We start from the raw sequence: 18,248 nt of genomic DNA on the forward strand, positions 1-18,248 counted from the left end.
CCCATGAAATGATTACTAGATAATGATCAAATATCATCCAAGGGCCATCATTGATCTCCTTCTCTCTATTTGGTGAGATATCAATCTTGACCATGTAAAAGCCAAACCCTACACCAACCATGTCAAACCCTCTAATCAACTTCCAAACAGCCTGCATTCTTCCCTTCAGTGAAAAATTGATAGTCTTCCCCCAAAAACTTCACGTTAACCGCCTCCTTCCAAGGATCCAAGAGCTCCTTAAGAATGAAATCATCCTCAAAACATTTAGGTTTCAACCTATCACCATGTTCGTACTCAACACAAAACTTCTTTTGGGCTATAAGATCCCTAATCTCTCTTTTCTTAAACACTTGTTCCCACATCGTTTCATCACGAAAGGACACTTTCACTTGACTACCACCATCACCTCTATCACGAGGCTTTGTTGGCGGTTGAGCATGATTCATATCCTCGTCGAAATTTGTCACACTCAAATTCATCTCTTTTTGATGAATTAAAAATTGATTCGTACGTAAATGAGTTAAAAAAAGTCTTATTTAAAAATAGAAGATAATAATTTTTTTAAAATTTATGGAAAATTTGCCAATATAAATATATAAAGATACATTTAATTTAAAATATAAGAATTAAAAATACTTTTTTTAATATCCATTATTATTATTATTTATTATTATTATTATTATATGTTTAGCTTTATGCAAGCAACAAATCATTAAAAGAAAAGAAGTAAAAATGAGTCCACAATATATCAACCAACGGATAGGAAAGTGGAAGAGAGAAAAAAAGAAAATGCTATTTTGGTTAGAGTCACAATTAATTTATTAATAATAGAAAATAGAATAGAGAGAATATTCACACGCAAACTCTATTTCCGCCGGTGGATTTCACTTTAGATATTTTAACCTTATTTTCAGTGCACAATAAAATTTGCGTTTGGCAGCGAAGAAAACGTGAAGAGAAAATACGGAAAAAGTTTTGATTCATTTCAACTCTGAGAGCGAAAAGAAAAAAAAAAATCTCCTTTCATCCTTTCAGCGATATCCTCGCCGAGGTATCTAAGCTCGTTTTTCTTCTCGATCTATCTGCTTGCGGATTTTTAATTTTTTTTTTTAAAATTATTTGGAAAATGATTTTCTATTTGAAAAGTTGTTCGGTTTTTTTATATGATTATTTGAGAATTTGTTGTTTTGCTTAGCTGGATTTCGCGTTTGCAACTTGCGTTTTGTTTGTGATTTGTTGATTTCGAGTTTGGAATTTGAGTTTTCCTTGCCGCGATCTCTCTCTCTCTTTTTTTTTTTGTGTGGGTTGATCTTTTTGTTTTGTTTTGTTTAGCTGATCGTGATTGTGTGATAAAGCGTGCACGTAAGAGGATCGTGGATTGGGAAGCTTAGTTTTTGTGTTGTGTTGTGTTGTTTTTGTTTTGTTCAGCATTTGCTTGTTTTAAGAGCAAAGTCACTACGATTTCTGCAAGTATGAGAACTTCATGGGCGGATTCTGCTGACAACTCAACCATTGGTTCTGGCAATAGCAATTCCTCGGCTTGCCCTCCCCGGGGAGCTTATGTGCCGCCGCATCTTCGGAACCGGGTATTCTCGTCCGAGGTTCCTCCGGCAGCGTCACACCCAGTGGCTCCGGGGAATGACCGGGTGAATCATGGTGGTCCAGCTCCTCATCAGGGTAGTGGTTACTTTAAAGCCGATCATGGGCGGCAGCCGCAGCAAGGATTTGGATATGGTTCTGGTTTTCAGAGTGGTGGTGGTGGTGGCTGGAATGGTAGAGGGGCGGGAAGGGACCGTGGGAGGCGCGAGGCGAACCCTTTTGAGAATGTTGAGGCTGAGGATCAATCTTTTAGTGAGCTAGAGAACACAGGGATTAACTTTGATGCATATGATGATATCCCTGTGGAGACAAGCGGGGAGAATGTGCCACCGCCTGTGAATACATTCGCGGAAATAGATTTGGGTGAGGCGTTGAATCAGAATATACAGAGGTGCAAGTATGTGAAACCAACCCCGGTTCAAAGGTATGCCATTCCAATTTCTCTTGCGGGGCGAGACTTGATGGCCTGTGCTCAGACTGGGTCAGGAAAGACAGCTGCATTTTGCTTCCCTATTATAAGTGGAATCATGAGGGAGCAATATGCTCAAAGGCCACGTGTGGCTCGAACTGCTTATCCGCTGGCACTTATCCTCTCCCCTACAAGGGAGCTTTCATGTCAGGTGCAATTCTGATTTTAGATCCTGGTTTGCATTGCCTTCATATGTTTAGATGTCTATCTATATATACTCAAAAACTAAAATGTTGTTGTCTCGCAGATACATGATGAGGCCAAAAAGTTTTCTTATCAAACTGGTGTCAAAGTTGTGGTTGCTTATGGAGGAGCACCAATCAACCAACAGGTTATTTTTACCCACTGATGTTCATGGCACTCTGACTTATTTTAACCTTTTGCCAATATATACTTTATTTTGGTTGTTTTGTTTACCATCACCTCCTTGACATTGTGGTTTATGTTATTGCGGATGCATGCAATATTTATATGTGCATAGATTTTTTTAATAAGGAACATAACTTATTAAACCAAAAATCATACCATTTCTCAAGCATGAACAAAGTTGTGTTGAAATGAATGGACTTGGTTCCTCTAAAGTAAGTAAGTGCAAAGTAAGTAATATTAGTCTTTGGTGTGAAAATTCATGACTAATATTCTAACACATCCATGATTTATTATACATGTGCATATAATATCAACCATTGATTAGTTTTCCATCAATGACTGAGATTACTATACTCTCTAAAGTGAATAGCTCACTTTGGAGGAGACAGGCCTGAAATGAACAGTATGAAACATGGTTTTGTAGATCCTGAACCGGAAAATGAAGAATTGATTGATTGATTGATTATATTATATGCTCTGGTGAAAGGATTAACTGATAGATGATGGTTTCCAACTTCTTGATCACAAAACTGATTAATGACTAGCCCATTGTTAATAACTTAAATTGACTAGGTATTAATGTTGTGTTGCTTTGTTCAGTTACGGGAGCTTGAGAGAGGCGTTGATATTCTGGTGGCAACTCCAGGACGATTGGTGGATTTGCTTGAGAGGGCTAGGGTGTCATTGCAGATGATAAGATACTTGGCTCTTGATGAGGCAGATCGGATGCTAGATATGGGTTTTGAGCCTCAAATAAGAAAGATAGTTGAACAAATGGACATGCCTCCTCCAGGCATGAGACAGACGCTGTTGTTTAGTGCCACATTTCCCAAAGAGATACAGGTATCTTGGGACTCATTCTCAAATTGATGCTTTTGCATGAGGAACTGCCCCCCCCCCCCCCCCCCCCCCCCCAAAAAAAAAAAAAAGCTCAAAAGGGATTTTAATAATGTTTGAATTTTCCATCTTTTTCTAAAAGCTGGGAACATCTTTTCTTTAAACAAGCCAACAAATCCCATTACTGTAAAAAAAAACATTTTTCTGGCGTTTCTTTTGCTTTTTTACTGCTGGCAGTATATAGAATTGAAATGAGAAAAGGAAGTGTTTTAAGTTTTCACTCTAGTCTTGCACTAGTGGAAATTGAGATTGTTTTATTTAAGGTGTTTGAGCAACTGCTTTAAAGCTTAATAATTATAGAAGACTTCCCCAAGAGTAACAAGCATGAAAATGGGGAAAGAAGAAATCATTTGATTGAACAAGGGGAGAAAAAACTTGTTTTATACTTTGTCACTTTTACATAACTGAAAGATTGACAACTTTATGGAAAATCCTGCTATGGTATGGTCAAACATGGAACAGTTGCTTTTAACTTTCATCGCTAGTCCCCAAGGAGAGTCTAGGTGTGAAGTTAGCAATTTGGACATCCTTAATTTTGCACAAATCAAACACTTCTCTTACTTTTGAATGATTGATTTTTGTGATGATGAATCCTTAGATAGTTAGATTTGATACAATAGTTCTTAGACAATACTCCAAATTCAAATTTTGTTTCATTGGGGTGGAATACCTATGCTATGACATCTATGCCTGTTATGTAGACCCCTCCCTATTGTTTCTATAACCATGCTGTTTTAAAATTTAATCATTCCACGTGGAACTTGATTTGGGAAGGTGGAAGTGTTACTGTTGATCCTATAATCAAGCTGCATTAGGAGTTATAAGGTTAGTTGGGTGCTAAAAGGAGAAGGGAGGGAGGGAAAGGTCGTGGGTTTGATTCTCCCGTTAACTAAAAATCTAACAATTAACAACTAACATTTGCCGATAAAAAATTTTATATATAACCAAGCTGCATTTGCTTGGCAGATGCGAAAATGACAGTGTTTCGTTTATTACTAGTTGACAGAAAACATTATTTGTAGAGCTAGTATGGTGGTTGTGGCAATAGTTTATTCAGAATGAAGTGATGGTGATATAGTTTTTGGTAATTGTTAAGGGTGATGCTTTCTAATTGGCTGTGTTTGACTGTTAAATGAGTTAACACTTTGTGCTGGGGATGATGCCTTGTATGAGATAGAAACACCAATCAATGAATCAATAAAAGGTTGAGTTGTTGACAACATGTTGCAATCAGCTAGATGTAATTTTCTTTTAGCTACATGATAGAACAATGATTGCAATGACTCTTCTGAAAAAGTGGGTTTGATTTAGCACATTTTGCAATTTTCATTTGAACTCAGGCTCTTGCCTCGGATTTTCTTTCAAATTATGTGTTTCTGGCTGTTGGAAGGGTCGGTTCTAGTACTGATCTAATTGCTCAAAGAGTAGAATACGTGCTCGAGTCAGACAAGAGAAGCCACCTCATGGACCTTCTTCACGCTCAGAGGGAAACTGGAGTTAATGGCAAGGTAATTTTGTTGTCACCTGTACGCACTGCTTCTCATCAACCTTGTATTTATGTATGCCATAGATTAGTTTTTATTTTGTTAGTAAAGTTCACTACTCTTAAAAATTATGCTGCACTTGAACAACTTTTTGCCATAAGAGTAGGTAAATCTGAGTTGCTGATTTATCATATTCATAGCTTTAAGGATTTTTGGGTGGTTTTTTGCAGCAAGGTTTGACATTAGTTTTTGTGGAAACGAAGAAAGGAGCTGATGCATTGGAACACTGCTTGTGTGTTAATGGGTTTCCTGCAGCTAGCATTCATGGTGACAGAACACAACAAGTAAGTCTGTTTTGCTAATTGAAGTTTATGTATAAAATGTAAAACATGTCAGCATTTTGATTACATTAAAATTACATTTCTTTTCTTTGTTTATTTTATGTTTCTGTTGTTTATAGTAGTGGCTAGGGGCTGTTTAGTGCCAGTAAATATAGTTAATCAGAGTTGACTTGTGCTATGAAGTTCTACATTCCCCATGATATTTAAAAGGAATTATAAAATCTAAGCAGCTCAATGTTTTAAAAAAGAAAAATCAAGGATCAAATTTAAGACTTCCTATCCATGTTAATCCCTACCACCGTAGAAAGGGGATTGGTATCACATATCTAATTTTTCTACAAACACAACAACAAAATCCTTTTTCCCACTAGGTAACGTGGGCTGCATAGATTACATGACGTTATTTGGCTTGGTTAAAGGTTATATTTTCAGAGGTACTACCTCTGGTCCTTAACAAATTATAAGTGTGGCTTGGTCCTTTTTATAAGGTCCAATCTAAATGCATTAATTTTTTTTTTCTGCAGAAATTCCCTTAATTAAAGTCAGTCCTAGAATGGTGTGATAATGTTTGTTAGTGTTGTTCATGGGGGTAGTTTTGGAAAAAATATTAATTTAAAACAAATTTAATGCTCTCAACTAAATTAACCAATTTCCTTAGTCTTGGTGAATTAGTTAATTGAACCTTATATTAAGGACTGGAGTTAGTATTATTGACCATAAGATCCCTCTTAACTTCCATTAATGTTCTTCTTGGTCTCCCTCTCTAGTTCTCCCCCTTTTCCATAGGACCTTAACCAATTTGTCATATTTTTCTCAATCGCCGCTATACCAATATCTCCTGTCATATAGTATCTTGTCCTTTCTTGTGTAGTCACACACTCACACATCTATATTAAGATTCTCATTTATGTTATTCCCACCTTTTCCTCGTATTGTCCCTTTAAAGCCAACATTCACTACCATAGAGTATGGTCGAACATATTATGATAAAACTTGCTTTTAAAGTTGTTAGGTATTTTGCAATCACAAATAACCCTTGACGCATTTCTCCATTTTAACCATCTTGCTTGTATTCTATGTGTGACATCCTGGTTAATTTCCTCATGATATTGTATTATATTATTGATCCAATATATTTAAACTTGGTAACATGTGGTATGACGTCTTCTCCCATCTTCACATCCAAGTCATACTCCTCTTGCCTTTTGCTAAAATTGCAATGCATATACTCTGTCTTACTCTTACCTCCAAAGTTTGTCTCCAAAGCTCAAGTTTAAAGTTAACTATTTACCTTAATTCTTCAATCAAAACTGTAGTGCAATTAGGGATAATCTTTTGTATGTCCTTGGTAAACACATCCAAGACTAGATTAAACAAGTAAAGACTTAGGTTGAGCCTTGATGTAATCCTATATTCCTATCCTTGTAGGGAAGTCCTTAGTCTCGCCTCCTGGAGTTCTCACACTAGTAGTTTCCTCCTCATATGTCTTGTATAGCCCATATGTAAGTCATGTGAACACCTTTCTTTTTCAAAGTCTTCAACAACACTTCTCTTGGCACTCAATCATATGCATTTTACAAGTCAATAAAAACCATATGTAAGTCTCTTGCTTTACTTCGGTACATTTCTATCAATCCTTGTAAGAGATAAATAGCTTTTGTTGTAAACCTTCCTGGCATAAAACCAAATTGATTCTTTGCAATCCTCATTTCTTTTCTTAATCTATTCTCAATCACCTTTTCCCGTAATTTCATAGTGCGACTCATAAGTTCTATACCTTTTTAGTTAACACAACTACGAATATCTCCTTTGCTCTTAAATATAAGATCCAAAGTGTTCTTCCTCCAATCATCAGACATTTTTAGATCTCAAAATCTCATTAAAAATAGCTTAGTAAGTCAAATGATACCTTGTTCTCCTATGCACTTCCAAACCTCAATAGGGATACCATCTGAGCCAATTGCTTTACCATTATCCATCCTCTTAAGGGCCTCTTTTACCTTTTCAATCTGAATTCTATGGCAGTAAGCCAAATTTTGTTCATTCTCTTGGATTTCTAGTCCTTCCATATTACAAGCCGATCCTTGTCCATAATTGAAAAGCTTATAAAATATTTGTGCCATCTCTCTTCGATATCTTGATCTCTGACCAAATACTTTTCCTTCTTCATCCTTAATGCATCTTACTTGATCCAAATCTATTCCTTTCTTTATTTTGGCAAGCTTATATATCTTATGCTCTCCACTTTTTGTCCCAAGATCTTTGTAGAACTCTTCAAAAGCTTCAGATTGTACTCCACTCACAATTTTTCTTGTCTCATTTCTAGCATTCTGATACTGATAAACACCCAAGTACTTAGGCAACCATCCATAAAAGCACTTAAGTACTTGGGTGATTATTAATTGGTATTAGAGCTGGTTGTTGATGGCTTGAAAAAGGCTACCTACAGAGGGATTGATCAAAAAGGTTGAGTGAAATGCTATAGAGTGAAACTGCCTGGATGTTTGTTCTCAGGGGTGGTGCCATGATAGGGACTTGGTATTATGGGGTGCCTAAGTCCCACATCAAGTAGTACAGAATGCTGGGTGGAGTATTTAAGTGCTTGGTTTCCCCCCTTAGCAGCTAGCTTTTTTGGCAGGGTTCCCCAAGTATGAAGTATGTAACATTATTGCATCTATGTAAGGCTGTGAAATACTCTTTTGCTTCTTAACTTGTCTTGAATGCTTTCATTCCACCACCAAGATTCCTTATCTCTCGGTCCAAAACCTTTTGATTCATCCAAGATGGCTCCTGCAACCTTCCTAATCTTCTTAGACATCTCATCCCAAATGAGGTTAGCATTACCCTGTTATTCCAATTACCTTTCTCCAATAATTTCTTCTTGAAAGTCAAATGTTTATCTCACTTGAGTTGCCACCACTTGATTCTTGGATTTGTAACTTGGTTGGGTTTGCTGTTTATGCCTTTTGGAACAAACATCAAGAATCAATTGTATATTGTGCATTAAGACTCTCCTGGAATCACCTTGCAATCCTTACAATTTCTTTTAACAACACTTCTTACCAAAAAGAAATCAATTTGCAGCCTTAAACCTCCACTCTTGTAAGTTTTCTTTTTTGGTCAGCAAAGATAAGTATATATATATATGAAAAAACCAAGTACCAGAGGTACCATGATTACAATATTAACCAGTGGAATGGTTCCCAAGACAGACTACACAACAGTCTCGGAGGGAACCAAAACTGGAAAACAGATTGATATAATAACACTAAACTATGAGTTCTGCCCTCAACTAAGAACAAAAGCATCTCTAAGGTTAGATGACCATTGGTTGTAATGAACTGCAAAATGTTTCTCAAAATTTCTGAGCGATGTCCAAGGTAAAAATAGAGCATCCTCCAACAATTTGTTGCCATCGTAGGTGCCATTTGAAAATATGATCTTGTTCCTCAGCTGCCACACAGTCCAGGTAAAAGCCACCCACCATAACCTCCATCTATTACCCCGAATTCCTTCCACCCTATCATTCATATGTTGGGAGAAGTGTTGCCTTGGATGCTGCGGGAATACACTGAGAATGCTCACCCAAGACATAGATTCCCCCCAAATAGGTGTAATTTTGCTGCAATGGAAAAATAATTGTGTTGCATCCTCCTCCATGCTCCTACAGAATGGACATTGTAAATCATTAATTTCCACATGCCTCCTACACAAATTTACCTTGGTTGGCAATCTGTCCCGAAGTAATCTCCATACAAAAACTGCAACTTTAGATGGGATCCTTAGCTTCCATAATTCTTCAAAATCTGCAAAGTCATCCCCCTCTGTTATATTTCCCCTCAATGCATAATAGGCACTTTTTGCGGAGTATTGACCACTTGGGTCTGGTTTCCAAATCCAATCATCCCTGCTGTTAGGTTGGATTCGGATGCATCCCACCTCATTTAGAAAGCTGTCAGCCATAGGTACCTCACTGTTGAACAAGTGTCTCCTCCATTTGAGATCTCATTCCCATCCTGTGTCTATATGAACTCCCATTTGCTGGATGAGGTGATTCTGTTGGCATGAATTGAGATATAGCCTCGGGTATTTGTCTAGTAATGCTGTCTCACCATCTATCCACCTATCCTCCCAGAACTTGATTCGATCACCACATCCCACCTACCACACCACTCCGTTATGAAGGACCATCTCTTGTTGCGGATGATGAATAGCCAATTTCAGATCCCTCCACCATATAGAATCATTAGAATCTCGTGATGCTTCAGCTAAATTCCTCCAGCCACCATACTTCGACTCCAACACTCTAGCCCATAGGTCTGAATGATTTTGGAATAAGTTCCACTTCCATTTTCCAAGCAATGCAAGGTTGAAGCTATTGATGTCCTTAATTCCCAACCCCCCTTTTTCTTTTGGAAGACATACAGTCTCCCATTTGATCCAAGCAATCTTGTTTTGTTCGAGTCCACCTCCCCATAGAAATCTACGCTGAATGCCCTCCAATCTTTCCACCACCCTTCTAGGAACCCTGAAAAATGAAAGAAAATATATGGGAATAGAGGTTAGAACTGATTGTATAAGTGTAACTCTCCCCCCAAACGATATGTGTCTCTGCTTTCACTTTGCTAGCTTTCTCTCACACTTTTTAAGGATAGGATCCCACAATTAACATCTTCTCGGGTTGTCCCCAATGGGGATCCCTAGGTAAACAAAAGGAATGGACAACAGGCTACAATCCAAAACTGCTTTTTGCAAAATTAATTTTGAGACCTGAGGAAAGTTCAAAGGTCCTCAAAATTGATTTAAGTGCCTTAATGTTTTTCATTGACGCCTCCTCAAAAAATATAGTATCATCCGCATATTGTAACAGGCTAATGCTCACTTTTTGGCTCCCCACTGAATACCCTCTAAAAATACTTTTCTCCACAGCTTGTCTCATTAGACCATTTAGCCCCTCAGCAACAATATTAAAGAGAAGAGACGCTAGTAGGTCACCTTGTCTAAGGCCTCTTTGTGGGGTAAATTCAGCCGATGGACTCCCCTTCACCAAAATCGAGACAGATGCAGATGATATGCATCCCTCAATCCATTGTATTCATTTAGGGTAAAACCCCAGCCTTCTCATCATGTATTTAAAAAATTCCCATGAGACTAAGCCATATGCCTTCTCATAGTCAACTTTGAACACAAGGCAAGGTTTTTGACTTCTCTTAGCTTCCTCCACCACTTCATTTGTTATAATGACACTGTGTAACAGGTGCCTGCCTCCTATAAATGTAGATTGTCGTTCATCTATAATGAGTGGCATCACCTTCTTCAATCTGTTGGTCAGCAGCTTACTCACAATCTTATAGACACAACCTATTAGTGAAATATGCCTATAATCATTCTGGACTTGTGGGTCAGCCTTCTTAGGGATTAATGCTATGAAAGATGCATTACATCCCTTAGGAAAACGACCATTGACATAGAACTCATCCAGGAAGTGAAGGACATTAGGCTTCATGGTATGCCAAAATTTCTTGATGAACTTAAAGTTGAGACCATCAAGACCTGGGCTTTTGTCACTCCCACAGTCCCACATGGCCTCTCTTACTTCCTCCTCTCGAAAACTCCCTAGCAACATTTCATTCTGTTGTTGATTGAGTGTCTGAAAGCAAATTCCATCTAATGTTGGTCTGTGGAGGCCAGTTTCCTGGAATCTCTGTGGGAAAAACGATCTCACCTCCTCCTTCACCTTTTGAGGTTCATCAACCCATAATCCATCAATCATAACACCTTTCAATAGATTATTCCTACGAGTCGCATTCATCAGCAAATGGAAAAACCTTGAGTTACAATCGCCTTCCTTAATCCACCTGGATCTAGCTTTCTGCCTTAGAAGGGACTCGTGTGACTGGGCGGCTGTCCACAATGCTTCCTGAAGCTGCTTTCTAGATGAGGCCTCCAGGGGGGATAGTTGTCTATCAATAGTATTCTCTTCCAACCTACTGAGCTCCTCTTGAATCTGTTTGACCTTCTTAAAGGTGTCCCCAAAGTGCTCCTTATTCCACTCCTTTAGTCTTCTTTTGAGACGTTTTATCTTCTCTTTAAGCACATAACACCCCACCCTCCTAGCTGCGTAGATGTCCAGCAATCATGAACAATTCTTTTGAAGGAACTATCCTGAAACCAACAATCCAGAACCCAAAAGGTTTGGGTCCCCAATCAATGAACCTTGACCTCAGCAAGATAGGGCAGTGGTCAGAGAAATTCCTATCCAGGGTGGATTGGGTGGTATCAGGCCATTTAGCAATCCATTCAGGGGATACTAAAAATCTGTCAAGCTTGCTTTTGGCGGACCCGTTCGGTCTGAACCAAGTGAATTTTCTTCCCACCCATGGTGCATCTTCTACCTCCAAGTCATCAATCCAATCGTTAAACTCCTTAATGCTACTATCTCCGTCCCCTCTGTGGCAGTTCCCCATCCTCTCTGTTGGATGTCTTACATTGTTGAAGTCACCCAAGATACTCCATAGTCCCCCATTGTGTGGATTTCTCAGCTGCTTGATAGTTTCCCATAGTAGTCTTTTATTCTGAATATCACATGGTGAATAAATGCAGACAATGTGAACTTGCTGGTCCTCCTTAAAACCTCTCAGATAGATAAAACCTCCTCCAATGACTTTGTCTTGTAGTTTGAAAGTTTCTTTGCTCCACATACACAATATCCCTCCTGCTGTGTTGTTTGCAGGCTGCGCTTCCCACCTCACCACGGAATCCCCCCACAACGCTTGACATAAACACTTATCTATAGTCTCCTTCTTTGTCTCTTGGATACAAATCATATCAATGTGTTCTTTCTTGATCATTCTCCGAATTGCAGCCCACTTGACCCCCCTCCCTAAGCCCCTAACATTGTAGGAGATAATATTCATGGGGTATGACTTCTATCTCCCAATCTCTCAGCCTCCTTCCTATCTCTTTCCTCCATTTCCTTTATTTTACTGATTACCAATCCCTACTCTATGTCAGTTGTTGCCCCCAGCTCTTGAGCCATGTTCCAGATGTCTGCTGCCTCCTCTAGTTGACTCTTCCCATTCTTATCATTCACCATTTGCTGTGGTATTTGAAAGCATTCTTTTTGAGATATATGCCCACTGCAGTCAGCTCCCCTGGTATCTTGGCTCCTCACGGGTTGTTGTTGTCTGGTCAATATTTTTATGTGAGGATGTGTCGTTGATAGACTCATTTAGGGAGCCCAGATGCGGTTGCTGTTGGCACCTCCTTGTTCGAGAATATACCCTCCAGATGCTGCTGAGTTCATTAGTAGATGGTTGTGGGCTGTTGCTGCTAGCTCCATTGTGTTTATTGGGGGTGTGAATAGGAAAGCCCATCCCCCTACTGCCCATTCCCACATGTGTGTGCACATCACGTGACTCCCCCACATTCAAAAACTGTACCACTGCCACATCATCAGCTTTTATAACTGCTGAGTTTTCTCCCTCTTCTGAAGTCTCACAGCACGTGCCTTCTTTTGGATAAAGTGTAGACTCTACACTCTGCCTCTCGCCCTTTTTCGCAGCTACTATATTTCCTTTTTCATGTATGCCCTTATCCTCTGTGGTCTGATCCTCTTTTCCGATGGCCTGTGCCCCACCCTTGTTGCACCAATCTTGTATTGAGCTCGCAGCCTCTGGTCCCTGCCCCTGACACTCCACCTTGTCCTTACCCGTGTCTGCTCTTGTGGCCGTTGTGCCCATTGTCGATAGTTGGGTCTTTACCCGTGGGTTAAGGCTGTTACCCAACGGACCGCTCCATGTTGACAGACCATTGGGTAAAACCGCAGTCCCGTTGGTGAGACCGGAGCAAGGCCGTCGGCGTTCAGCGATGTTTGGGATCTCCATATTTGTAGCGTCATCATCTCTCCCGACGGTGAAATCAGAAGAAAACCGCCGTCGCTCAGCCATGTTTAACGGCTCCAAGGTTGCGACATCGTCGTCATTCCTGGCGATGAGATCAGAAGAGAACCGCCGTCGCTCAGCCGTGTCTGGCGGCTCCATGGTTGCGACGTCGACATCATCGTGGGATGGCACGCTTCTGTTTCTCGACACCGGTGTTCCGATACTACTGTCATCGGATTCAGCCTCCTCCGACGACCAGGTAACGCTCGTTCGACGGCAGTGGCACGGTTCAACGCTTTGACTGCATTCCTCCACGACCTGAACCTCATATACCTCCTCTCCTACATACACGCGTATGGTGTGTTGGATTGCTGGTTTCCATGGAGTGCGGATGAGCACCCGTGCTTTGTCCACCCTTCGAGCTGCGTCGATATCATCGTCAACATCCACCAAATCCCCAAATACAGCAACGATCTTCTGAATGTGCGTCTTCTCCAAAGCTGGCAAAGGGATTCCCCAACATTGGACCCAATTTAGTCTTTGGCCCGAATGAAGTCCCAGAGACCACTTCTCCAATGAATAGAACATAGCCTCTTCTCCCTCCAAAGCCTCCTTCCTCATTCTTTCTGCCTTATCATCCGTGAGCCCGAGAAGCAACACCATGTCGTCCCCCATGTACTCCGGGGTTATATCGGCTCCGAAATCCCACAAGGGATCGTCTTCGAGTCTGTCAAACCACGTGAGATTTCGGAGGCGCCCTACCCAGGCTTCACTGAACCATTTTTTTTTGTTTAGTGAAATGTCGAGGTGAAGGGAAGATATGGAGGGTACATGGTCTTTGTCGATGTGTGTTCCTCTTACTTGCCCATCCCGTCGCTTATTTCCAGTCACCACTGCCGCATACGAGGTCGAAGCTGGTGCTGCATGGGTTTGTCTCCACCTTGTTGCTGAATATTGATCTTTCTCCACAAGCCTCTGTGATTCCATCCTCAGCGTGTCTCTCCCATACTTGGGAATGTTGATGTACAATTTCAGACCACCGATGACCATCTTGTCCATTTCCTTTGCTAGCTTGTGCGCGTCCTTCACTCCTTTGAACCTTGTGAATCCAAATCTCGTTCCGTTCTTGTTTTTCTGCTTAGAGATAAATATCTCCCTCACATCACCCCACCTCTTGAAATGGTACCATAAATCCTTCTCTGTAGTGTCCTCTGTAAATCGTGTGAAGTAGAATGTCGATACATCATTCTTGTCCCGCCAATTTTCTCTAATGTAGCCTTGCTGCTGACCATCCCTGTTTCCGGCAGATGTCCGTCGTGGATCCTCATGAAAGCTCGCAATACCACTCACTCTCGCCTCACCGCCACTCCTGACCCTTTCCCACCCTCTGTTTCTCTCTCTACCTCTCTCTCTCATTCTCTCTCTCTCCACTCTTGTAAGTGATTTAATGTTCCTCATGCTTCTTGATCATAATTCTGAAATCATAAGCCATAGTGAAATCAAGAATTGTTTGTCCTTCCTCATTTAGTCTTCCAAAACCAAAGCCACCATGAGCTCCTGAAAATTGCCTTGCCTCACCAGCATGTTCATTTACATCCCTGCCTAAGAAAATCTTTCCTCTTGTGGAACACCTTGTACCAATCCCTCCAAATCTTTTCAAAACTTTTCTTTAACAAGAGTCTCCAATCCTTCTTGTGTAATCATTGATGATGTTGATGGTCTCTTGTGCTTAAGGCTGTTCAATTCAAACTACACTGAACTGAACTGTTGTGAACTGTTTTGAACTGCAAATGCAGTTCGCCTGAACCAAACTGAACTGTCAAACAGTTTGGGTGATCTATTTTTGAGGCGCATTGAACTGAACTGAATCGGTTTGAACTGAACTGCCCTCTGAACTGTTCCGAACTACTCTGAACTGCTTCAAACTGTTCCAAATTGGTCTGAACTGCTCCAAACTGTTTTTAAGGATAATTTATTTTGAGAAAATAATTTTTTTATTTTTACTTTTAAGAATGATTTGACTGTATGTTATTGAGTATAGAGATAAAAATATATTTATATACGTCACATCTCATTCCTTATTTAGAATATTTATATACATTTTTTTTTTACTTTCTACATAACAAAATAAGATAAAAAATGTTTTTTTTTTCATTTTTAATTACAAAACTACCACATTGTTTAATTTTGCTTCTCTTTTTTACATTGATTTGTGTTAGAACTTACAAATAAGTAATGATATTTCCTCTCAATTTTCTAACTTGTACATATCATCCTTAACTTTCACCATAACAAAAACTTTTTATATAGCAGGATGATGAAACAAAAATATACTAAAATGGATAAGATTTGATGGATAAGATTTGCTTTGTTTCTTCCTACCATTTTAGTGCAAGAAGAGACATTAAGATTTGTTGTTACATATATTTGTAAATAGATAGACGGATAAGATTTGGTTAGAAGTTTGCAGCTTAGTAATAGGTAATGGGTATGTATTATGGTTTTGCTTCTGCATATATGATATATACGCGTGCTACTGGATCCTTTTATGAACTATACTCGTAGTAACGGTTTGGCAGTTTGGCCGCAGTGCACTGAATTGCTCTTTTAGAGGTTCAGTTTTCTAAAACTGAACTGAAAACCGGTTGAGTGTTCAATTTTTATTTCAAACAGTTCAGTTTTATTTTTTAGTTTGTTTTGGTTCAGTTAATCATAGTTCAGTGTTGTTCAGTTTTTTTTGGCCACCCCTATAATGTGCTACCCCTGATTTTCTCTTCCATTAATAATCTACTGTTTTGTTTTTGCTATAATTGAAATGAGGGGTTTCAAATTAACCTCAAAAGCTCATCTATTTTACCCAATTCCTACTTTAAATGGAGAAAATCTTCATGCCTTTTAGGAAGTCTCACATCGCTTATCTCAATAGTCAATTCTTGAAGTGCAACTTATAGTCAATTGGTTTTAAGCTGAAATTTATTGTAGTATTAGAGCACCAGAATCTATAACCCATCTTGATTCTCACCTGTTCAGGCAGACATCTGTAGAGGTTGTTAGGAATTCTCATATCGCCTGTCTCAATTCTTGGACAACTTAACTTAGAGTCAATTGGTTTTAAGCTGAAATCTAACAATGTGACCATCATTTCATTGAATAATAATATTGGTTGAGTTTGTTTAAACTTAAAAAAACAACTACTTTAAAATAAGTGCTTTTTATAAAGCATTTTTTTAAGAAGCTGATAGGATTTACTTCCTAAAATAAGCAGAAAATTATTTTTTTTAAGTAGAAGCAGTTTAAACTAACACACTAAAAAAAACATGAAGTTGTTTATTTTATTAAAATAAACACTCATTTTAACAAATAAGTTTAAACAAACTGACCCATTGAATGACACTTCTGCTTCTTAGGTGACTTTTCTTGTAGTTGTATTGTCCTCTTTTCATTAGAACCGATAGAATTTATGCTTCGAACTTTCAAATACCTTTGTGGGTCCCCAATTGAGTTTGTTTTTTAATTGTTGCCAATCATGGTATTATTTTTCCTTGTATATATTATTATTTAAATTTTCTCTCTCATTTTTAATTAAAGGTTGAGATTTCACATGACAGAAATGTCACATTAGGGGATCCAAACCGATATTTCTTTTGATCTGTCTACTCATGAAAATAAATGTGTACAATGTAATGGTTTTGTATGCAGGAAAGAGAACTAGCATTGAGGTCGTTCAAGACTGGAAACACACCAATTCTAGTGGCAACAGATGTTGCAGCGCGTGGTCTTGACATCCCACGGGTAGCACATGTGGTAAATTTTGATCTTCCAAATGACATTGACGATTATGTGCACCGGATAGGAAGAACGGGACGAGCTGGTAAAATGGGATTAGCAACGGCCTTCTTCAACGAAGGTAATTTGAACTTGGCTAAATCATTGGCTGATTTGATGCAAGAGGCAAATCAAGAAGTACCTGCCTGGCTCAGCCGATATGCAGCAAGGGCTATTTACAGTGGTGGCAACAGAAATAGGAAGTCTGGGGGATCTCGTTTTGGTGGCCGCGATTTTAGGAAAGAGGGTTCGTTTAATAAAGCAACGGATTACTATGGCAGTGGAACTGGTGGTGGATATGGTGGCAATTATGGTGGAGGGTATGGTCAAGGTGTGACAAGTGCTTGGGATTAGATTAGTGTCACATCACTAATTCATTCTCATGTTGATTGTATATAACTCTCAGACTTTAATGGTGAAAAAGCTGTATCTTCTCAACCACGGTTTTGCCTGAATCCATGCATTCCTTACGACAGGAAATCTTTTATCGTAGTAAAGATTTACCATTTCCTGGTTCTGCTGGTTAGTCAAATAAGGTGGTGGGGGGAATGCTGCATATGAAGAACACAAAATCTGTGTAAGCAACCCGAAAATTTCTGACTGGGATGACTTGTTTGAGTCTGTAGAAGAGGGAGAGAGAAGAGGGTGTAAACAGATTGGTTGGGGACCAATGGTCAGATATTACTGAGTTTAAATGGTGAGTAAATGCTGTGTTATGTATTTTGATAGGGTCCTTAGCATTTGACAGTCTAAGTCAGGACTTATCTCTATTTAGCATGCACATATTATTGATTTGATTATTCTCTCAACTCGATGGTTCTGTGCTTAATTACCTAATCTTGTCTTTCTTTTACTAAAAGGACCCAATGAATCGATTTTGTTAGTAGAAAATCAGTAATTAAGAATTCTTCTTGATAGCTAACTTAACCCTAAGTTTGTCGTTAGTTTAATGGTTCTATACTATATCTTATAAAATTTTGGTATACACTGATTTTATAATATCGTTAAAGTTATATATTTTCCTAATGTTTGTCAAAGAACATTATCCAACTTTTGAGATTGAGTAAGGATTGATAAAAAAAGTAAATTGTCATCTTATTTGTCAAAATATTGAAAAAGAAAATTATAAGTTGTTTTATGAAAAATAAGTTAGCTTATAAGTTTTTTTTTTAAAATTTTATTTTTACTATTTTATTTGAAATTTATTTTACTTTTTTATTCAATTTAAAAATTCTCTTATCTTTTTTGTTCATTGTTTGGAAATAATTGGTATCTAATTTTATGTTATTACATGTGTAAAATTTAACTCGTCAATTGTCATTACTAATAGAATATTTAAATGTTAAAAATGATTTTAAACAATATAATTTTAATAAAAGTT

The 18,248-nt window shown here is 38.7% G+C and overlaps 1 protein-coding gene across 2 annotated transcripts; it reads left to right on the forward strand.

Annotated features, from left to right (window-relative positions):
* The first annotated feature begins 897 nt into the window (after positions 1-897).
* On the forward strand, positions 898-17,726 carry LOC114367898 (DEAD-box ATP-dependent RNA helicase 37-like). Of its 2 annotated transcripts, none has more exons than XM_028325153.1 (7): positions 898-1,051; positions 1,429-2,219; positions 2,316-2,399; positions 3,038-3,280; positions 4,675-4,842; positions 5,049-5,162; positions 16,742-17,221. In XM_028325153.1, exons 2-7 carry the CDS (start codon positions 1,473-1,475, stop codon positions 17,219-17,221), a joined length of 1,836 nt encoding a protein of 611 aa, XP_028180954.1. In that variant the 5' UTR covers positions 898-1,051; positions 1,429-1,472. The 2 variants fall into 2 exon arrangements, with proteins under 2 accessions (XP_028180954.1, XP_028180953.1); XM_028325152.1 differs by having other exon boundaries at positions 901-1,051; positions 1,333-2,219; positions 16,742-17,726.
* The last annotated feature ends 522 nt before the right edge of the window (positions 17,727-18,248 follow it).

This window comes from Glycine soja, chromosome 9 (genome assembly GCF_004193775.1).
Source record: "Glycine soja cultivar W05 chromosome 9, ASM419377v2, whole genome shotgun sequence".
NCBI lineage: Eukaryota > Viridiplantae > Streptophyta > Magnoliopsida > Fabales > Fabaceae > Glycine > Glycine soja.